The following is a 23,699-nucleotide window of genomic DNA, read 5'->3' on the forward strand; positions in this document are numbered from 1 at the left end:
AGATAATGTTATCTACAAGAACACACGCGAGGATCCCCAACTTTCTTTTCAGATAGACATGTTGCTGTGGCATGTTTAAAACGCGTGCTTTACTTAAACAAACTGGAAAGTTGTTACGTCCAACTACATTAGTTTGTCCTTGGAAGTGATCAGACACTGAAAACCCCCTCCCCATCTCTCTCTGTCACCACCATGAACTGAAACATATGACACCATGTCCGCACAACAAAGACTAATGACAGTAAGTGGTCGCTTCAGTAAAGCTGATGCACGAACCAGGCTTCATGCAAATTCTGGCACCGCTTCCAGAGTGATGTTGCGCACGAGGGCGGCGTGACCTTCCTGCTACCGATTTGGGCAACTTTTGCACCGTCGGGAGTCATAATTTCAAAAATTCACACATCGACCACGAAAGGAGCTCACACAGACTTGTTTACACCGCTCGACAAAAATAAACCGGTGTCTCATCTTGTGTGCCGAACAGCCCGAGACACAGTCACACCGCTGTAAAGGCTGTGATGACTACATATCTTTTGGCGTGTATGCGCACCTTCAGGACCATCACTCCGTCTGTAGCTATTCACCATGTCCGTCCGCTCCGCGCTGCTGTCACTTTACCACGACTTTCAACTCGGCGACAAGCTGAGGAGTTGAGCCCGTAAATGACATCTTGTCTATTTACTAGACTCGTGAAGAATTATGTCAAAGTATATCAGAAGCGACATAAAGTATAAGCATAAATTAACCAACCTTGTCTTCGCAAAGCTTGAGAAAGGTTAGTTTCGCCTGTTAAAGGGCTTAGTACACCGCTTTTTACATACGCGACGCCCTCCCCTTTACTTCCTAATTCCATTATTCGTCAATATTACAGAGCATTTTCTTTGGACGTGGTTTTCTCCTACCTCGTAAAGGTCTCCCGAAGCCATTCTGGGGTGCGGACTCCGGCGGCGCGGCGGTCTTGCCTGCCTTGTTGGCTTTTTTTGGACCCTACTCTCTCGGTGTTTCGGCGAAAGCCCCGATAGACGGGAATTAGCGAGCAGCCTTGTTATTCTGAGCAATCCGCAGTAGCAGATCAGCAGACAGTGTCAATCGAGCCCGGCGCTCTCCGATGGATCGTTCCACACTTAAAACAAACAACCATCGGGGCGGTGCTGTTTACCCAGACCCAAGTGGAGGACTGAAAATTAGTCCCCGGCTAGGAAGGCACAGCCTGATGGTCTGCATGCGCCCTGCTCCTCCGAGCTCTGCTCGCAATCCAACTACTCAACGGGAGATGATAGGCTAAATGTCTCATGCTCAGACGCACCAGCGGAGACAGTTCCTGTCCTATCACCCGCTCTACCTGTCCATTTCACTATTAAGGGACGACATGACTTGATCTTCATTTAGAGTCATTAGGAAACACCCAGAACAAGAACCGGAACTATTTATAACGAATGATGACTTAGTGGAAGCTGCTAAACTGTGCTTGTTGATGATCTGTGCACCCCCTCAGTGTAAAATTGACATGATTTTGACAATATTTGCATGGTAAAATGTATGCATTATTAAAAGAAACAAAGTTATGGCAAGAGTACACAATTGAAAAAAAAACAAATATATATATATATATATATATATATATATATATATATGATTTTTGTTATACAATCACCCTGTTGCACCAAATAAAATGATTTCATTCAACAAACAGACTCACTGGTCTGCTCATGGCCACAAAAGGATGAGCTCCACAGCTCTGTGGTAAAAGTCCACATGGTGACGCACCACATGGATCAGTATCTCATCATGACTTCTTGATTATTTGTGCCTTTGAAATGATGTGGCTCAAGATGAAAGTGCTTCATCTGTGAAGATTAACTAACAGTGTGACAATTAATGCAAATGTGAATGTTCATTTGGTGCCCACTGCAGATGCCTTTTTATGATGTATACTGAGTGCTTTTTTATGCCAAGCACAATATAGAAATAATTTACAACGATCAACTGAAGTATGCACAAAGTGTGGAAAGCCATTAACAAGCATCCTTACTTTTATTAACTTTCTTTCATTCATTCTTCTCTATAAAAGTATTATACTAAGGAACCCATTGTCACCACCACTCACTTAAAGCTGAACTTAAAATGTAGTTAAAAATCACTTTTCTAAGAAGCTATACAACATAACAAGGTATTCCGATATTAAACTCTGTGCCTAGGAACATGAATATGAAAACAAATTCTGCCTGTTTCACATTGTTGATAGGAGCCTCTGCAGAAAGGAGCTCAGTGCAGATGATGTGCAACAGGCCACGCTACATTTGGAGCATAACTGTTCCTGTGTGTGTTATACAACATTGAAATATCTCACCATGCTGCTTCAATAGAAAGAAATACCTCATCTGTAAAACAAATGCTGAAGAAAATTTGAGCACCTCATTTTCATTGAAAACACTGAACAGACTATGCTAACTGTTACTTCATTTTGACCTTCATTTAATATGAATGTGAATAGAGTTTGGTTAGAGAGATTTGAAACACTGCATCCAATGGCTTTTAGCATAATAACAGATGTTCGCTCAATTTCCATTTTCAGAAATGTTGGAAGTTCAAGGTTCATTTTACGGGCCTAAGTAAGTTGTTGAAGTTGATGAACCAAAGGACATGCTTTAGAATATATTAACATTATCAGCAAGAATTGATGGTCTTGTCTGAGATGCTGGAAATAACTGCCCACTTCCTCTGGATATTATACTCGCAATATAAGGTATTTCAAAAGCTCACTCTTGCTAAGACACTTGTGGATGTACATTATGAAATTTCACTTCAGTAGATCGTTTACCTAAAGTCTGTCGTACCACAAAGTTTAATCAGTCCATATATTCTACAAGTCATTGAAAACACAGTCTGGTTTGGTTTTAGGGATAGAGAAGAGGTCGGCTTTAGGCTTTTAGTTGAGATGGTAAAGGTTGGGATTAGAGGCTATGGAGAGTAAGGAATGCATTATGTCACGGTCCTCACAAATATTGAGGTCAAACTTGTCTGTTTGTGTGAATGCAAAAAGGCTTCCTGGGATCTTGTGACACCATTTATTGTGGCAAGTGAGGCATCTGTTACAGTCCACTTCATGTAGTCTTTCCCTGAAAGCTACCGTAGACTTGTGTGTTATTAAGTTGAGGAGGGAAATGGAGGAAAAAGGATCATAGGACTTTCCTTAATGGAGTCACACAGGCAGTATGCAAAATGTTTTTTCAACAGCTGTGAAAGGCGAGCTCATGCAGTTTCAGGCAATTTAAATCCATTCTGTCATGTTTTCACCACAGAAAATACAGCATGTTTGTCCTGTTTTATAAATAAAAATCAGGATGAGGAAATGTCAAAACAGGAAGTGTTGACTGTATCAGTTGGCTGTAGATCAGGAGACACTTACAGACTTTCTCTGTTGGGAAAAGAAGATATTTATCATAGAAGAACACAACAATTTGAATTGAAGTCCAGATCACGTTTCACAATATGGATGAAATGCAGCATTTTGTTAGATATGTGTCTGGTTGACACCTGTTTCTGCCTGCTCTCTCCTGACTGCACCATTCATACACTCCTATAGTCACAGAGATGCCATTTGATGAATCAGTTGCTATTTTCTGTCGTGACCGGTGGGATTGTGGCTTGGCTGTCATTTTTCATCATTTAATTCACAGCTGACCACTTTTGTAATGGTAGAGTGTTAATGGGAGATTTATCTTATAATACCCAAACAACATGTTCACCCCTTACAGCGGTAACAAGAATCCTAATACTTTAAATTTCTGTTTCAGAAAGGAGAATCTTCATGAATAATCCGTCATACTTCATCATGTGTGATACATTTACTTTTTATTGTTTGTAGAGACTTAAGGACATTTTTACAAATAAAATTCAATGCGATGATTATGAAAAGAGCACTTGTTTACTTATGATACTGTTTAAATGAGTCAAACTTACAATGGTTCGGTCAACACATTTGAAATTACAGAAAAGGTTTACTTAGGTTTTGTGATTCAACAGGCCTCAGGGATGCACACACTTTTATTTTATTTAGAGACATGGAATGTGAACAAAATTTGGTTTATTTACAAGAAACAAGAAAACTTCAAAAATAATTTATGTTTCTTGTACACTGCAATACATATGATTGCATGTCTCATTTCTTCACAACTTACATCTTTAGAAAGAAACATCCTCAGTGCATCTAAACACTAATAGTGCTGTTTTGACAAACTCTAAATAACTTTGTTGGCTTACTGCCACTGTGGCCTCAGACAAGCTCTGTGCTCCTTGCTGTCACTGTAGTGCTTCACACTGCTGCAGTTGCTTGTCTCTCACATGTTCCCTTCTCGAATTCCCATAGCTGGCGAGGACGACATCTGGACTCCTGTGGTTTACCTCCCATGTTGCAAACCATCCTCTCCAGGTAGTGATTCTCCGTGTTTACTGAGCAAACTGTCCAGTCACCTAAAACTCATTCTTGGGTGTGTCCGCTCAGCTGTTAGTATGTAATGTTGATTTTATCACCATCGCCCTACAATCACAAAAGGCCAGTCACAGTGACAGCATTATACTGAGCATTTTCACTCAGAAACATGAACTGAACCAGTTCCTGCTTTATTGTGATTTCTCTAGCTCATCAAAGTGCTGCTCCTGGCTTCTCCGCCATTCTCCCATATATGTAAAGTTACATACCTAGCACTGCAAACTTAAACATACCTCAGTCCCCATGAAGAGCAAATGTATATGCTGTTTCAGGCCAGATCTTTTATTACGATTGGCCATGTAGCATGTGTAAATGTCATCCTGGCAAACTCAGCCTCCAGTCCAGCCATAAGAAACACTGCCAGTTGATGAGAGCTGACTTCATGTGAATCATTGATCAGCAGCCAATTAAACTCCTGTCTTCTGTCAATGTGACAATGTCAATTGACATTTGAATTCAGATGACAAAGACTACAGAAGTTACCCCTTAAATGTAAAGCAATTGTAAAGGTAAAGGTAAATTATAACTTAGAATTAAAATGACATTCCCCTGCCTCATCCCCTGCCTTATATCTACATTGTATCTGCTTAGGCTAAATCACTGTGGCTGGCCCAACTAGCTTTTATAGCCAGTTTCATTTGAGTGCCATGGCCTGTTATCATGTCTGCTTGTCTAGCTGCACTAGTCTAGGCAACTAGGTAGTAAGCCCTCCTATGTCAAAACATGACGTATGACCTTACTTACCAAAGAAAAGAACATAGTTTCAATATGATGTTGTGTGTGAGTGCAATAGTGAAGGCACACCGACAGGGGCATCAGCAAGGCATCCGGCTGGTGTTTTCCTGAATTTGGCCCACGGCACTGAGTGAGCTCAGCAGTGTGTTCAGACATCCAAAAACCACCCCCCTCTTTACCTGCACCCACAGACTCAACACAGCCCTACGCAACAAGTTATATTCATGTCTACATCACTAATTACCATCATCAGCTAACAGCATGCTTGCTAACAACAGCTAACACTATGCTGCCATCTAGCATGTTGCCATCACCAGCTGCATGCTGCTCAATCCACCAGACAAACCAAGCCTCTTCAGCAAGCAACACGCCGTAAGCTTTGTGGATCATGGGACCCAATGTTATGAAATGGTCACATAGATTCCGCCAACATATTACCTGTAAATGTCAAAAAAGCTTACTTCCTACTCATATGTAGGGCAAAAGTGAGAAGTTAAAAAGAGAATGCAGTCCTTTTCTCCATCCACTACCTTTACAGCTCTATCAATAATTGGTTGTCTCACCTTACCATGATCTACTTTTGTTAGATGTAGGCTAACAGCTTACAAAGTGCTTTACAAACATAAAAACATAATATACAGAGTAAAATTACAAAATGGAATAAAGACAGTAGAGTTATGAAATAGAATAAAAACAACAGAATAAGGTCTGAAGAGGTTTGGGCAGACCTGTTATTTGCATGATTTTCTGTAACCCCTCCAAGTAGTGCTTCTTATTTAAATAGAACATTGTTTTTAAATGTTGCATCGTGGTCTTAAAGTGCTGCATTCATGTCTTAAGAACCTGTCCTTACCAAGAATGCTCAGTATTTTCAGATCACCATGCTGTTCATATCACTCCCTCAGTGCTAATTACATTGTAGCAGTGTATGCTATTTTTAATACAGTGAATAACTCCAATGAAGTATGGACTAAATTATGCTGTTATTTCCAAAGCTAGGGGCTAGCACAGGGTGGCATTAGCCAACTACATTATTTTGTGAGGTTACATAGGAGAAAGATCCCCTGCTGCAGTTGATGCACTTAGTAAAAGTTAAAAGGCTTGAGACCCCTTCAAGTAAAAACTCTGAATTTCAAGTGGCAAATCTAGCACTGTTATTTTAAACTGCTATAATGTGAAGCTTGACAGGTTGACTATTACAGTGACACTGATTAGTAAGACTGTCAGGAGTCCAAGGACAATGATAGTGGCTGATGATAAAGAGCTTGATAGGACGCTCTTTCATTTACAACTTGTGGAATGCTGTAGCCCCCTTGGTATGGAATCTCCCACAGTTTATGCTTACAACCTACCCTTGCACATATCTTGACACAGTGCACCAGAACAGCTCACAAGAAAGAGCGTCTGAAAGTTCAACACCCTCATTCCCCATACTGAAAACTTGTTCCTGCAGCTATGGATAAAAGTGGAATAAACCTTGTGAAATAAACTGTGTGGGTGTACCCTGGGTGTTCCTGGCCTTTAAAAACATATGAAGCAAATAGTTATGATTCATAATCATTTATAAATGAGGGTAGCACAGTGGTGCAGTAGTTGGCACTGTTGCCTCACTGCAAGAAGGTTGTGGTTTGAAACCAAAAGAGGCGAGGGCACTGCATGTGTTTTTTCTGGCTTCCTCCCACAGTCAAAAGATGCATGCAGGTTTAACTGGCGACACTAAATTGCCTATAAGTGTCAATGTGAACATGAATAATTGTCTGTCTTTGTGTCCACCCTGTGACTGACTGGCAACACGTCCAGGGTGTACCCCACCTCTTGTCCAGTGTCAGCTGGGATTGGCTCCAGCCCGTAAAAGAATAAGTGGGTACTCAGCTAATAAATTGAATGGAGGGGATGTGTCAGTTTTACAGTGGTTATTTTTTGCAGTACATGTTTATGGCAAACAAGTTTGTCCATGTGTCAGTGCATCATGTGACTTCCAGTTCTGACTCTGGCCACAATGTCAAAACAGCAGAAGAGCCCAGTGCTGTTACTCTGAGATAGGAGCACAGTCTGATATTGCCATGTTGATGTTGTTCCTACAACATCATTATTATGTTGTGCCGGGACCATCATTGCAAAAACTGACCAGTCATGCTGTTTTGACAGCTTTGGGACTCTGGGGAAAAAAACCCTGAAAAATATGCACATGGGAGAAGTTAGCCTTTCTAAGACATGGTAAATGTTGTGAAAGGGTCTATTTTAACCCAAACCATGATCTTTTCCTACATCTAACCACATTGTTTTGTTGCTAAACCTCACCAAGTCTAAAAATAAGGCAACAATATTACAGTAAGTTCCAAACAGGACACAAACCCCAGTCTCACATAGTCCTGTGCTTGACCCATTCATCCACCATAATTTGCTCCCAATGCAATTTTGTCACTTTTTGGCCAGTTGCAACGATGATGTCAAGAAGTGTGGGGTCTCAGGGGAACAGGGGTTGAACCCAAATGCAGATACAATGGGGAGCTGAGTCAAATTAACTAAGGGAAACCATAATCCAAAACTCAGGGAACTAAGGAAAACACTCACACAGGTAGATGGGCTTAACACAGGGAACGAAGACAACAATGGGATACACTGGACAAACACAAGAAATGTGGCATGGCGCATAGACATAAGACAACACTAGAAAAACACTTACTAGGAACGGGGCTTGGCAAAAGACTAAGACAACACACAACAAACACTTACAAGGAATAGGGCATGGCATGGATTCACAGACAACGACCTGACAAAGAGTGAGGGGAAGACACAGACTTAAATACACAAGGGAGGACAACTAATGATGCACAGGTGAAACAAATCAAACAATCACAAAGGCGGGAAAACACAGGAAGTAAAGCAAAAGAAGAAACATAACATGAATCTTCAAAATAAAACAGGACGTGACAAAAAGACTATGACAACACAAAGGAGAATCAACATAATACAGGTGTGCACGGCACAGACCATGACAGATGGTCCTGTAGCAACTTCAATTTTGATGTTGTAGGAACAACACCAACACAGCAGTATCACATAAACAGAGTTAGGACACCTTTTGTGGACATGGGTATCAGAAATCCATTTGAAGGTACCAAATTATAGGGTAGCTATGGGGGGCTTATGCATTACATTTTCCCTGAAAATTGTGTTAACATGTATTTCAAATACACCAACAAGCCACAAAAACAAAAAAGACAGTTAATAGTTGTGACTGGATTTTCATCTTGACAGTGTGATCATCTGGAGCCACAATGGGAGTATCCTGGACAAAGTCAGAATCAGTGCAACTACATTAATGGCAAGTCAGGCCTAACAGTAACTGGGTATTAGCAGCAGCTACCCTGGGTGAAGGTGACAACATAGGTGATAATACCCGGCCATCCCCCTCAGATAAACAGAAGGAACATCAGTCAGTGGCACAGTCACTCGAATTCCCACCATCATTTACCAGCCAGCCACGTCACCTGCTGCTGTGGAGCTAATAAAGGACAGCTGAGGAGAATATACTGGAGCCTCATGCAACAATAAAGAGAAATGCACCTGAAAGGGGATTTTATGAAATTTACAAGATCATATAAATTGATTGAGACAAGGACAGATCAGCATGGCCACTGCTACAGTTTTAATTTGACAGTATTTTATTCCAACAATTTATAGAGAAAATGAAAGATAACTATTCACATTGCTAATTTAACTTTTTGGGGTTTTTATAATTATAATAATGTATGTAAGAAATTATGTGGTACTAGAAACCTCACAGCCATCAATAAACCACATCTGAAGATCTGCATTCATCCTGATGAAAGTGGTGCTCATTACAGAATTAATGCCAAAGTTAGTTGTATGTACGGTATGTAATGTTTAATTTACCTAGATATTTTAGTTAAAAATAATATTTGCACATAGCAAAATGCCCAGTGTAATTTAGATTTCTTATAGTTTCTTCTTAACAGACCTTCTTCATAGCAGCCATTTTTGACTTGCAATGCCAGGAAAAAGAACAGCTGAAAGCAATAGCAACAGCAAGAGTACAAGTAAGACATGCAAGCAAGAAAGTATACATAATCGCAGGGCTGAATATGGAAAACCTTAAAGGACTGTCGACATTATTAATGTTACTAATTGTTATTGTCCTGTCATGATATGTCTAAATGTCTGCTGTAAGAAAAGGTCCATTAGGAGCACTACATGACACACTTCTACTTTCCCGCCACAGGGTGCCGCTGCTCCGCGCACGCGGAATACGGAGCGTGGAGACAGTTCTTGAAAACTGAAGTTTGGATGCCGCGGATTGCTAATGGTGGACACAGGCTATGTGATTAAAACAGAGATGTAAATGAAGAGAAAGCAAACGGAGAAATAGATCCAATAATTCTGAGGGGGGTGGTAAAAAGACACTTTCTCCGGACCGTGTGAATACCGACGCATACAACTACTGTGACTCTGGAGCTAACGTTGAGGCTCGCTAATGTTAGCCATGCTAGCAACAGCCACTGAGCGGACTTAAGGAATTAACTTGCGCGTTCAACCAGCTTACGACCGGTAGGACACACACTTGAATGTACCATTTCAAGTCTGGACAAGCGGCGAAAGGTAAGACTGCTGCCGTTGATTATGTTTGTGGTTGGTTTGACGCGCAGTGCGAAGGTTTTGCACTCTCAAGGCTTTGCTAGCTGGTGATAGAATCATGTTTAGCGTGGAGTTGAAGTTGCCAGTTAGTGTAATTCAGGTGTGATAGAGGTGGTAGACTGAGGGATTTGGAATGAAATGAATGGAAAGAAGGGCACTTTTTAAATTTATTGTGGCAAACAGTATGAATTTTGTCTTGGCTAACAGCATTACATGTTTGGAGTGTCTGTGTTGGTCCACAGCTCTTCAAGGAAGTGGCCATTGGAGAAGCTGGAGTATATGTTTGCTTTTCTGCAAACTTTAATGAAGTGTATTTCTTGCTTTTATTGATTTTGGTTAAGCTTTTTAAATTTGTTGTTTTACAAATATAGATTATGCTTGTAGATATCAAAGGTGTGTCGACACTGTTTCTATTTTTTTATGGTTGCAGTATTCGGTATTAGTGTTATAAACCCAGATGGCTTATTTGAATTAGATTTATCTGATGAATTCACTGACACCTTTTGAAATCAGCTCAACGTTGGTTTATGTGTTTTGAAATTTTGGCTTTTGAGTGTGATATTTCCTGAATTATGCATGTTTATTTACATTAAGTGACTGAATAAATATGTGTAATTGCTGCAGTACTTTGTAGCTACATTTTTTCGCATTTTGCTATTTTTTCAGCTGCTGTTGCTAGACACTTCAGTTCATACAAATATTTTAATATGTATGTATGTATGTGTGTGTGTGTGTGTGTGTGTGTGTGTGTGTGTGTGTGTGTGTGTGTTTTGGAGAACAGTGTAGACGATAAATGAATTGTAATCAGAAGCTAGAATAAGCTAACTCATGATAGAGAAACAAATGCGTTAAATGGCTGTCAGAGCCACGTTACCATTAAAGCTTTTATTACCCCTTAAAACAGGCAAAGGCAGTATTTTGTACAAGTGAGTGTCTGGATGTCTGGCAAAGCTGCAGGTCAGCAAAAACTAAGTTTATAATTAAAAAAATACTGGTAGTTATCAATAATATATTTCGTATCATGTATTCCTTCTTGCAAGACCTTTTCTCACTCATCTATGTTGCTGATGCAGGAAAAATAGCCCTCATCAACACATCCCCTTTAGACTACACAAACATTTTCTTCAGACAGAGGTAGCGCACTATTAAAACATTATGTTCAAGGCTGGGCCCCAGACTATCAGGGGGCAGACAACTTCTGGTTCACAGTGTACCATTTGTGGTAATTTGTAATTGTAACTTTGCTTGGGAATATGCACCCTCAAAGCACTAAATCACCCGAATTGATTTCGGGACATGTTCTATATTATCACCTAATTTGTTGTCTATTAGTTTTTCAGTTTACATTATGTACAAGACTAGCATTCATTTGAGAAAAAAAGAAGCCTTTTTTTGGCGATGTAACATGCACCTAAAACACAACTACTGGACCCGTTAGAATGTTCGAGTTTACATGTCATAACACGGTTTGTCCTCTAGATAGTGCTCTAAGCTTTCATTGATTTATTGTCTGAATTGTGGCTCAGGTCAAACAAGTGGGGAACCAGAGAAAATACCAGAACAAGTTATATGTTCAGTGGTGTCACTGCTCTCTGTTGGGTCTGTCAAAACATGTTGAATATGCACTAAAATATATATTTTGTAAATTAAAGCTTAGTGAATTTAAAAATTGGGAAAATATATTGTGCCTTCTTTTCTTGGATTCAGCTACACTATTGCCATACCATTTTAGACAGTTTATTGAAACTGTCACTGCGTGCTGTCTACTGACACAATCAGCACCACGGACTGACTCTTATAACTTGGAATTTTCCAAGTTTTGCATTTATCAGTACTGCTTCCACCTTCCAACGTGTTGTGAGAGAGTAAAAATTGTAAATACAGTGATATAACGTGCGTTCATCAAACTAAGCTGCATTTGAATAGTATTAAAATTAAGCTCTTATGTAGAAATGGAAACTGTACATTCAAGTGATCTATATCTGCCCTTGACACTAATTATATAATTTAAGCTATAATTATAGTCCGACGGCATTATCTGGTGTCCTTTTCAATGTGATTGAGGCAATTCTGATGGATAAGTGATAAGTATCACTATCATTCAGTCAGTTAGGCTAAAAGAAGTCATTACTGTTATTATTATCTTAGTCACATATCTAAATGTAAAGCTGAGACTTCACTTAGTAACAAAGATGTATACATACATTGTGGATATCATCTCATATTAACCATAACTGGCAGATATTCAGTTTGAAATCACTAGATTTTAAAGCTTTTAACATCAGCATATTTGCAGTGCTTAATTTGGAATTTCCCCATTGATGCAATCTGCAGAGCAATTCAGCCAATGCAGAATCACTTGAGAAGACTTGACAAAATTAAACTGAATTAATATGGTATCTCATTGAGGAATATACTGCCGTTGCCCAGAAGTTTGCATCAGCTTGTTGGTAGAAAGTGCAGCCACTTAAATCATTCAGTTTGAGACAAAGCATTGTTACCAACTATTTAAAAAATAAATACCACTGTTCAGTGGCTGCCCACTGCTCCTAATACTCTGATGGTTTCAATGCTGAGAATGCATTTCCCTACAGTGATCAATAAAGAAGAACTTAAAAGATTATTGTAAAATCATTTTCTCAAAATTTGAGCTGGTGAAAATGTTTTATAGCAGGGGAAATGGTCCTCTCAATAGGAACTAATTGGTCATGAAGAATTTTGCTGTTTTGCTCACTAGATGGCAACATTGTCCTACTATACAATGAACCCATGCATTTCCCAGTTGTATTTTATTTGAAAGATGGTCTACTTATCCTTAAAATGTTAACTCTTGCTCTTGCACAAACTGATTTGTACATGTCACTTATATTCAAAGTTAGTCTTGTATGTACCATTGTGAGTCATCAGGAAATGCACCGATGAGTCAACTTTCCTCTAATAATGAAACCTCACTAGGTTGTACCATGTTGAATTCATATGAGAAGATAATGAAGAACCATTAACAATAGATTAACTGAACTATATCACATGTCTCTGTTAAGCAAGATGAATCACCTCGAATCACCTCAAGTAAGTTTGTTTCCACTATATCCTGGTGAATGATCAGTCATTTCAAACCACATTACACTGTATCTCCGTCATGACTTGCGTCAGGGAGCCTTCTGAAAAGAACTGATGAAAAATGAAAATATAACCTCTGAATGAACGCTATATTTTGTTTTCAGTAAAGTATATGTGTGATCAGTATTGATATCAAAAGCTTATTCTTCTCATGCAAGAATGACGAATACAGCATGCTTAAAAACTTAACTTTGCTTAACTAAGTGTAACACTATTGAATTTGAAACTTCATACAGCAACTTTGATGGAATAGATTTCTCTTCAAACAGAACAGTACATTTACTTATATATATATATATATATATATATATATGTATATGATGGGTGTGATATTTCTTTCCATCCATCAGTCAGCCTTTATGTCAACATCTCAAGCACCATAAAATCGACCAAGTTTCTGATCGAGGTTCATGAGAAAAAATAATATGCATGATGATTTTCTATTCACATTTAGTTCTCAAACGCCAAACAAGTCAAATCTGTAAACAAAGGGAAAAACATGTGTTCAAAGCTACTTTTCATTGTAATAAATGTAAAAATGTTTGTATTATCTTGGTGGTAGTTCTTGTGAATTCTTTTTCCAAAATCAGTAAAAATGTAATTACCGATCTTAAAATGTAAAAGACTTCCCTCTGCATCCATGGAAGAGGAAAGCCACATTTAAATGTTGTGTTCAGTAGAGGGCAGACCGGTGCTACAAATTGAATCACTTAAAGTTACACTTTGCTCATTTGCTTACACAGACTACATTGTGTTCATGAGATAAATTGAGATTTTCATATCCAGTAATTGTGTATATATATTTAGCTTCAGGAGCACTGTATGTGTAGATTTGAATTCATACTATAATTGTTGTTAATTGTTATTCTGTGGTCTTCATAGTCTAATGCTGTCTGCCGTGTCTCCTTTTAACATGACCTAAACTGGAATAGATAATATTGTGATTATCCAGTAAACACAATGATCCTAAATCCAATTAGTCACCATTCTACTTTGGAAGGATTCAACTCTGCCTCATTCAGCTCACCTTTTCAGGTCCCTGTACTCCGCAACAGTAAGGATTAATTATTCAGCTACAATTAGTGTGATGTCAATAGTAATTGCCACCAGTGCAGTGCTCCCCTGACATTGAGGTGCCCTGTTGTGAGACTAAGATTACGCTTCTCTCATGCTAAAATTCCGAATTTCAATCAAGTTACTGTATGTGTTCAAGCTTGTGCACAAACACACTCAGACACACACAGACACATCCCCACACCTACCAGGGGCAGGTTTACATGACTGCACTCAAATACCTGACACTAATGCACACATAGTACACACACACAGTACACACAAGTACTTTTAGTTGAATTTGAGAAAAATGACTGTAAAACATAGATAAGTGTTGCTCATTTTTTATTTAACATTTTTAATGGTAATTAATAGACACACATTTACTATTCTGCTTGCTGAGGTGTGGTAATTGCCCAGAGGTCTTCCCATTACAAACAGTACATTGAGGAGGTTTATATATAGACTGAAATTTGCTATTGCTGTTATTGACATGAATTGAAATTACATGCCAAGAAACTCAAAAAAAAAAACAGTTGTACATTTAATCTAAAATAACCATTCTGCAGGGTTGCAGTGGACTGCCCTCACACGCACAGATGACTCAATCAGTATTCAGCAGCAGTAATTTAAATGATTAAGAAATTACAATGTTGACATTTTTACTAAACTGTAAGAAATATTGAAAATGAACATTTTTAACAGCCAGGGATGTTGCATCCTTAAAGTTCGTCATTGTGTAAGCAAAATAAACTGAACTAGACTGCAACAATGCACTGTTGTGACTACCACCTCAACGTATCTGTAATATTTGACGATACAGTATTGCGACAATATGGTATCTACTTAAAACTATCTTTGTTATGGAGTGAATGTTTGCTGTCTTTCACTCTTTCTTACTACAAGGTGTTTGGCTTTTTTGGTTAATTAAGGAGATGAGTAGAGTTTTGGCTGGGAGATCACATGAATATGTTCCATCTCCATATTGTGCTCTGAAATCTGCTTGCCCAAAGGAGTCATTTTGGTTAGTGAGTGGTAAGGATAATTAGAAATACCTATTTTCAACTAGGCAGAATATGTTCTTGAAATAAACATGTTATTACACACAGCACAGTAGTTTACAACCCATTATATTGTAGAGATATGTCTTCCTCCGTGCTTACCTTACCTTACCTATTATCTCACCCTCTTTTTCCATTGTCCCTACGTGTGACTTAATTTCACCACTCCCACATGTTTAATCTATTAGACTTGGTGATATAGGAACCACTGCCTTGTTTCCATTGATTTCAGACTGAATTTCATTTTGAGTTAAAGGATTATGAATCTCATTACAAATTTCACACATGCTTGGTTAGTCAAACTATTGAACTTCTGTTATCACAGTCAAGTCTGTGCAGCCAGACAGAAAAAAAATATTCCATATATTATATTCCAGGCTGAGACAAGTAACTACTACTTTATAAATGGAAGTGTAATAATGTTGATCATTTCTGAATACATTAACTTGGTTAAACTTTGATTGTTTCAGGTCTCTGTCCAACTAACACTATGTACTGTAGTGTGGTGTGTGTTCAAGATTTGTGGGCTAAGCTTATGATGTTTATGCCCAGCCTGTATTGTGTGTTGAAACATCTCACTATGGGTCCAGGAGTATTGATGGCAGTGATAAAGACATATAATAATGTCATAAAGCCAGGGAAGACAAGGAGCTGTAAGTGGAGATTGGCTGAACAGTGTAACCAGTAATCAGTCAGCAGGGTGAAAAATGACAGGGCCAATGTGTGTGGACAGAAATGGGGAATAAAACATGGGGCTCGTGAAGGCTGAACGGACCAGAACAGGAAGAGGGCGGGGGAGTAGAGGTGACCTACTCTTGGAGGGGACAGGCCTGTCGCATTTCCTGATTACAACCAATAGGTCTCAATTTCACATGACAGCACAAACTACTCATTTGGGGCAGTGTCTGTATTATAGAGCTTGGAGAAGAGAGGGGAGTTGGGGTTAATGTCCCATTGGGTTTGTACCTTCCTAAAAGATAAACCTCTATGGTGAAGGATATTTTTTTTGCCAGCACTTTCCCTTACCTGATGTACAACTCTAAATCTCTTCATTGGTCACTGTTCACTGTCCTTAAACTCATTTCAAGCTGGTTGGAATGTAGTTTGGATATTGGACATAACTACTTTTTTAAATCTAGCTGAGGTTTGTATTGATAATTACTTCTTAATTATGTTGTAATTGGTAGATTAATAAGAGGGGTGACTGAATTAAAATGAGTACACTCACTGAGATTAACATAAATTTTCACTAATTTTGACTGACAGAGCTTTTGATGCAATGTGACAACTTGGACTGTGGTTCGAGGGTGGTAAACAGTCGAGTTTATCAGCAAAGCAAAAGGTCTACAAGTTCGAGAAAGCAGGCAAATTGGTCTAGCTAGTGATAATGGGTTATAAAGGTGGGTCTGATTAAACGTAATAAGCTATAATAGGTTGTCTGTGCACCAGCTTTAGGCTATAAGCTACTGATAGTGATATCACAGCTACACATAATGATATGTCAGGTGGTCTGTATAGCACACAAAATGACTTGATGATGCAATCACCTGTGCCATTGCAGCCTTGAAAGAAATAAAAATAAATCAATCATAAAACACATCACCTAAATGCCAGGCCTGCTCTTTGCACATCTGTAAGACCAACTCAAGGAGGGAGGAAGTTGTTAGACAGCTGTTGACATCTATATGGATGTGACAGTTTTATAGCATTTTTAATATGTTGTATGGCAATCACTGATAACAGAGCCACATGTAGATTATGGCTGTTCTGCAGTGAGGTATGTTGATTACCCAGCTCTTGAGTTTTCAAACAGTGAGATGCACCTCCTTGGGTGGTGGTGGTGGAAGAGTTGAAGGAAGGGTGCAGAGGGACAGACATGAGGCAAAGATGCTGTGTGATTTGAAATGGACGGGTAATGCCAGTGTTTTTTTTTTTTTTTTTGTAGTTTGTCTGTTGATTTTGGCCCGTTTATTCGCACAGCCAGCAGTTGCAGCACCGGTGGCCTTGACACTTAACTGTTTTTTCCACGCAAAGGAGAAGCAGTTAAGTACTTAAACACAATTGCCACAGCTTTCTTTCATCCTTTTTTTCAGCACCAACTAAAATTTTAGACACTGCATGCTATGAATTGCAGTGCTCTGTGGTTGCTTCAACAACTTGCCGGATGATGCCATGAAGCATCTCAGACTAGCCAAGTCAGTTTTATCTTTTAAATCACTTCTTAAAACTCGTTATTTGAACCCCTTTTGCAACTTTTATCAGGGCCACCTTTTTAATCACTGTGCATTGCTCTTTTTTTAATTCAGATTTTTAATTGTGTTGTGTTTAATTGTAGTCATTTTAATGACCACATTTGAAAAGTCACAACTGTGACGGCTCAGCCTCATGCATCTCTTTACTCCCTTGACTTGTCTGAGGTTACAGGGATAAGACAAGAGTCCTTGAATACATATCTTAAGTAGATGACACAAGCGCTCAGGCACGAGGTACTGGACTCAAATGCACGACTCAGAAACAGGCCAAGGTGGAAAAAGGCTCAAGGCTGGTTTAATGATTACAAAAAGATTCTCAATACAAAAATGGAGAACAAAAGGTGCAGGGTTCACAAAACAAACAAAAGATGCTAAGGGTAAGGTTTTCTCAAAAACTAGGAAATCAAAAGGGCTCTCAAGCTTTGCTAGGATGACAAGGTAGAAATGCTGGACTGACATGAAACACCAAGGTAACAAGACAATCTGGCACAGGACAAGGGGAGACGCAGACTATATACACATGAGGTAACAAGGAACAGGTGGAGACAATCAGGGCGGGGCACAAAGTCAGACAGGCAGCAAACCATTCCTCAAGTTTTATGCAGATAAGACTGAAGGCTTTCCCCTCCCAGTGCTGGGCCTGTGCCCAGTATGCAGAAGTTTATCTGGCACATGTGTCCCTCCCTCCATATTTCACTCCTGGTTCTACTCTCTCTTTCTGATAGCTTTATCACTGTGGAGGGGTCAGATGCTGACACCAGCATAAGGGCCGCTTAAATTGCTCTAAACAACATCTATCATGGACCCTATAAAATAAGCTTCATGGCACACACAATACCCTGGCCTCGTGCTTGGAAATGCTCGTCTATCATATGGCTACTTGACTTCAGGAAGCCTGTTTTTGATGATATGTACAGGATACAGAAGAGGAAGGTTCTGATTTGGCCCTAATCAGTCTTTATGAGTAATTTTAGGTTAGAGACTGTGTGGGAGATCTATCACTCTTTAGGAGAGGCAGGTAGGCAGTTTTGGAGGTGATAAATGGCAGTACCCTACAGTTCTACTTATTGATCAGGAAGATGCTTGATATCAAACCCCTTTGGATAGCTAAAAAATGTCATAGAAAGGCAGTAACGGTTGTTCTAAAGTTTCAACGACAACGACGGGACTAAATGCAAAAGGGATGGAAGGCAGACACTAATTGACTTTGTTTATTGGCCTAATATTATGACATGCTGACAGTTTGCTTACAATGTTTTAGAAAAACTGAAACAAATGGAATGCAGGTGCTTGAACAGAGAGAGAAGACGCTGTTATGGCTCTTAAATCACAACAATCCTGCAGGCTGTTCAGCAACCACTAGATTAATAGCTGAATGCTAACGGATTGCAGCAAATTGTTAGTCCTCTGAGGTCAAAAAAAGAAAAGATAAATGAACATGTAATGAAAAAAAAAAAGCTTTCTGTGATGTGACTAATTTTCCTGTTTTGACAGTCTCAGTGTGTTAAACAAATGTTCGAAAAGCCACAAATTCATCTGGGCTATTTTGACTGGCTTACATAATTAAACATTTTAGATACCATAACAGCTGCTTGTTTCTGTTTTCAGCTTCTATGAAGAGGGTATTACAGTTTGTATAAACCTGTGGCAATAGTGTTTTAAGATTTCTAGCATGAAGTAACAATTCTTTGGAGGAGCCCATCACTTTAAAGATTAAACACAGGCATTAGTGGGAAGAAGAAGTGCTGCTCATGACATCAGATATATCATAAAAATTAAGAGTGAAAATCCCCAGAATTTGACGTATAGGCATATTCATATATTCAGATTTTGATTTAATGAATGTGATGTTAAATATTGTTAGCCTGATAGTTGTCACTGTAAATTTAATCAGACCTATAATGGTTGTAAATGATAAGAACATTCAGTAAAATTGTGTGATAATATATCTTTACATTGCATTATAAACATAAACAATTATTGCTAAATGTCAACACATAACCACAGAAATACTTATTTTAATTTACTGTAGTTATCCATTATTTTCCTTGAACAATTACAGAAGTTGAGTGAATAACAAACACTAACCTGTCTCAGAAAAGGAAGAAATCCTACAAGATTAAAATTCAAGGTAGTCATTTTAATGACTAACAACAATTAACAACTGTGACGGCTCACTCTCATGCATCTCTTTACTCCCTTGACTTGACTGAGGTTACAGGGATAAGACAAGAGTCCTTATGTGTGTGTGTGTGTGTGTGTGTGTGTGTGTGTGTATATATAAAAATGAGGTAACAAGGAACAGGTGGAGACAATTAGGGCGGGGTTCTGAAACGAGAGGAGAGTCAGGGTTTCACAATAAACAGGAAGTGTGAGACAGAGTGGACGCTAGTGAAACAAACAGCTTAACGGACACGACAAGACACCAGTAGAGGAGCAAAATGGGCCTAGAGGAGCCAAAAACGAGAACAATCAATGAACCAGAAAAGAGAAATTATTGTCCAAGCCCATCACTTAATTTCTTTAAAAGCCTATTGAGAAGTCAGAACCGCTCAATGTGCATCCACTAAAGTTAACACTCTTGGTATGCCATACAATTTAATTATTAGGACATGATTCATTCAGTGAGTGGTCACCCATTCGATGGGACCATTTATGGGCTAGCGTATTCTTTACAGCTCAAGAATCCTCCTTTTGGTCAGTAATCACTGAGCTGTACAAATGTAATTTAGATACTTGATTGAGGAAGAGATTTTGCTAATTAAGAGTTTTTGTAGAGTGCATAATCATTTTGGCTGGCTATTCATCAGGAACAATGTGATGATTAGCGCTTGTGGCAGTCTAAGTGCTGCTTATCTACTGGAAAGAAAAGTAAAGTCTCTCATCTTAAATGATCCTTTAGCATATACAATAACTAATCAGGATTTGTAAGCTGAAGGACTGTTTTTTTATGCCAAACTGCATAATCAAATCATAAACATCACAAAAATCATACAATCATAATATACACATAACATTCAATTGAACATCTGACTCTTCCAAACACCTGGGGCCAGATGTATAGGTGATTCATATGTGCAAAAAAACATGTATCCACCATTTCCACTCCAAATAGTGCCCATAAAAACGAAACATCTAACATATACAGTGCATGAAAAGGTTAGTACACCCCTGTTCATAATTTATTTTACTGTCAATAGCTAAGCTAGTAAAAGATGACCTAATTTCCAAAAAGCATTTAGTTAAAAATGACAAATTTCTTCATAATTTTAAGCAAGATTACTTTTGCATCGCCATCATTTACAGTTTCATAGTGACATAAAAAGAAAAAGGCCGGAAGCAAAAGTTTGGGCACCCTGCATGGTCAGCACTTCCTTTGCCAGTATCACAGCTTGTAAACATGTTTGTTTTTTGTCTTCTTTCTGTTCTTGTTTGGGGGATTTTCACCCATTCTTGCTTTATTCTAGTATTCTAGTTCTGTGAAATTCTTGGGCAGTCTTGCGTGCACTGCTCTTTCGAGGTCTATCCACAGATTTTGATGATGTGTTGGTAGGGGGCACTGTAAAAGAGCAGCCTCTATATAATGCATAATCTGCGGTGAAACTCGTTCATATTCCAATATTTTGTTATGATATGCTGGTGCTATTCCCCTCTGAACCGGTGGTGGCATGTTATCGACATCTAGCGTCTCTAGACAACTACCTCTGACGTGGATGATGTCATTACCGAACGCAGCGCGCTGCGGGCAGCCAGCTACAACACGGCTGACTCTGCGGTGGTCGGCTATGAACACGCAATAACGAACCATAGCTGTGCCAAACTACTGCTAAACTAGCCGACCGCTGGCTCTGGGGGGATTAGCACCAGCATATCATAACAAAATATTGGAATATGAACGTTTTGGTGCAGATTAAGAGTTATATGGACGCTGCGCATGGATGCCCCGAGTACTCGCATTATACGGATATACGCGCCGCTCCTCTGGGGCTAATTTCTTCAAAACGACTCCAAATGCCACCAAAGTTGTCTGGGTGAGTAAATGGTTGTATTTAATGCTACAAATAAGGTCCAGGTTGTAAAAAACGAAAGTTATCCTTTAAGCAATACATCACGACAGGCTTCGCGAAGAAGGCCGAAGAATGCCCCTCAGCTGTGATATAATGAGCACATATCACGGACTGGAGTGATGTATTGCTTTTATAAAATGGTTACCAATAATGGCAATATGGAAGAAGAATACACAATAATTTTCATGTAGTTTTTAATTAAATAGAATTACATATTATCAAATAAAATAGCCCCTCTGTGAAAAAAATAGTCCCACCTCTCCGTTCGTCAGCTCTGCTTGTCGTCTATTCCTCGCCTTTTTTTCTGGAGAAAGTCACTGCTCAATCAACTCTACCCTTGTTAACCCTATCTGGTGGTGAAAGTTAACCTTAGTCTATTTGTTAACGTTGTCAAAACACCGCAGCAACTACGTCAGCTCCGCATGTTGTCACTCTTCAATCCATGCATCCATTGTCCTCCCCGGAGATCAAAGTTGACAGCGAACATGTTCAAATGTTGTTAACGCCGTCAAAAAATGAAGATCAATGCCGGCTACTTTTTGCTGTGTAGCTACTGTAACAGTTGATTGTTGTCATGGAAACATTGTTGCTTCCCCGAAGCGGAGTGATCTGCTGTGATAAGGCTTTTTAGAATGGTAGGCGTGATATATGCTCATTATATCACAGTTAACAACAAATCAGATTGCCGGAATTCACCTTTCCGTTTTATAAATCCTGTTAGAAGTCCATAGTATTAGTAGTAAGTATAGTTGTAGTAGAGCAGCATGTTTTGTTTTAGCCCTATAATGTACTCTTATGAATTTTTTTGTTGATACATTTAAACAATTATTATAGAATTTGCTCCACAGGTATTTTTATGCAGTCTTGTGTAAAAAGTGTTCCTTTCGCATAAGGGCCTTCAGAAAATAGCATTATTTTATATAACTAGCAAGTGTGGACATTTTTTATGGTCACTGCAACATGTTTAAAATATTCGTCCCAGAGATTGCACCAAATGTTTTCTTCCCTATGTGATTAAATGTTTATTTATCCGTTAAATATCTGCAAGGCAGATTAGTGAAAGGGCCCCCAGGACCCACCACCATGAATCCTTAGCCAACCAAGACTCTGATCCCCTTTCATATTGCCTTTCATAAGTAAATATTTAAAGACTCAACAGTGATGTTCAAAACCCGACAGTGATATTAGTAGGGACAATATAGCAGGTTGTGTTTTTACTTTCTCAGTTTGTGTTTTCATTTCACAGTAGTTATTCTGCTTTGGATAGGCCCAACACAAATTGTGCGCTAATGGCAAGGTTGAGACTTTAATTTCTTCTGTATAGGGCTGTTGACAGTCCATTCTTTTTTATTTTTGAGTAAAAGACCCCTGCTAAACTGGGAGGGTTTTCTCTGGGGATTACTTCCACATGTAAACGAGAATGAACAAATAGAATTGGGCATAAAAATGAATTTGCACCACATAACATGTTAAAAAGCCTCCCCTTAGGAGTATCCTGTACTTTGCAATGAATAGTCGTTAATTCCAGTGTTCATGAGTGTTTTCAGGATAAACACTAATTAGGATTGTATCCCATTCTTAGTAAAGCACTTGGATAGCAGTCTAAGCAGTCAAGTGCTAAAATAAAAAGAGCAGGAGGAGTTCTTAAGATTTGAATCAGGCAAAAATATTCCCCTCTCAACATTGCCGCCAACTGGCAGCAAAATGACTATTCATTATTGATCAGTGTGCTGATTATTTTCATCCGTTTGTCATCAGATTGCTTGATTTGTTCGACTAAGTCCAGAACCTACAGATACTCAGTTTGTTAACATATGTGACAGAAGAAGCAGCAAATCATCACATTTGACAAAGTGGAACTCAGAGTGTTTGACATTTTGTGCTGTCAAAAGAGTTGCCAGTTAATTTTCTGATGACTGACTGATCGATCAATTGAGTAATTGTTTCTCTCACCAACATTGTGTTATGCTACAGAAGAGGCTACTTCTCTGTTTGGTTATTCATCTGTTGGGAAAGAACTGTTTGACGCTCTGAATGAAGGGCTGCCCATTGCACCTAACTTGTACCTTATAAGGGAAACTCGCTACACCAAATGAGACAATCGTAGAAATGGGGCAGAGGGAGTGAAGACTAGGGTAAAGGAGAGTGTGTTTTGGCACCAGACCTTTGATTCTATTTACGGCTTTTAACAGAAATTTGATTAACGGAGGCATTTTAAGCAGAGTGACCAGGAGGAGGAGTGAGGAATGGAGGAGAGGAA

The 23,699-nt window shown here is 38.9% G+C and overlaps 1 protein-coding gene across 1 annotated transcript in view; it reads right to left on the bottom strand.

The window, feature by feature from the left end:
* LOC121607992 (chromodomain Y-like protein 2) overlaps positions 1–1,076 on the bottom strand; it is a 32,475-nt gene extending 31,399 nt beyond the window's left edge. The window contains exon 1 of the mRNA XM_041939083.1: positions 903–1,076. Within this exon, the coding sequence (XP_041795017.1) occupies positions 903–926 (24 nt within the window). The 5' untranslated portion in view covers positions 927–1,076. The remainder of the gene's footprint in view (positions 1–902) is intronic.
* Positions 1,077–23,699: the final 22,623 nt, after the last annotated feature.

This window comes from Chelmon rostratus, chromosome 1 (assembly GCF_017976325.1).
Source record: "Chelmon rostratus isolate fCheRos1 chromosome 1, fCheRos1.pri, whole genome shotgun sequence".
NCBI classification, from domain to species: domain Eukaryota; kingdom Metazoa; phylum Chordata; class Actinopteri; order Chaetodontiformes; family Chaetodontidae; genus Chelmon; species Chelmon rostratus.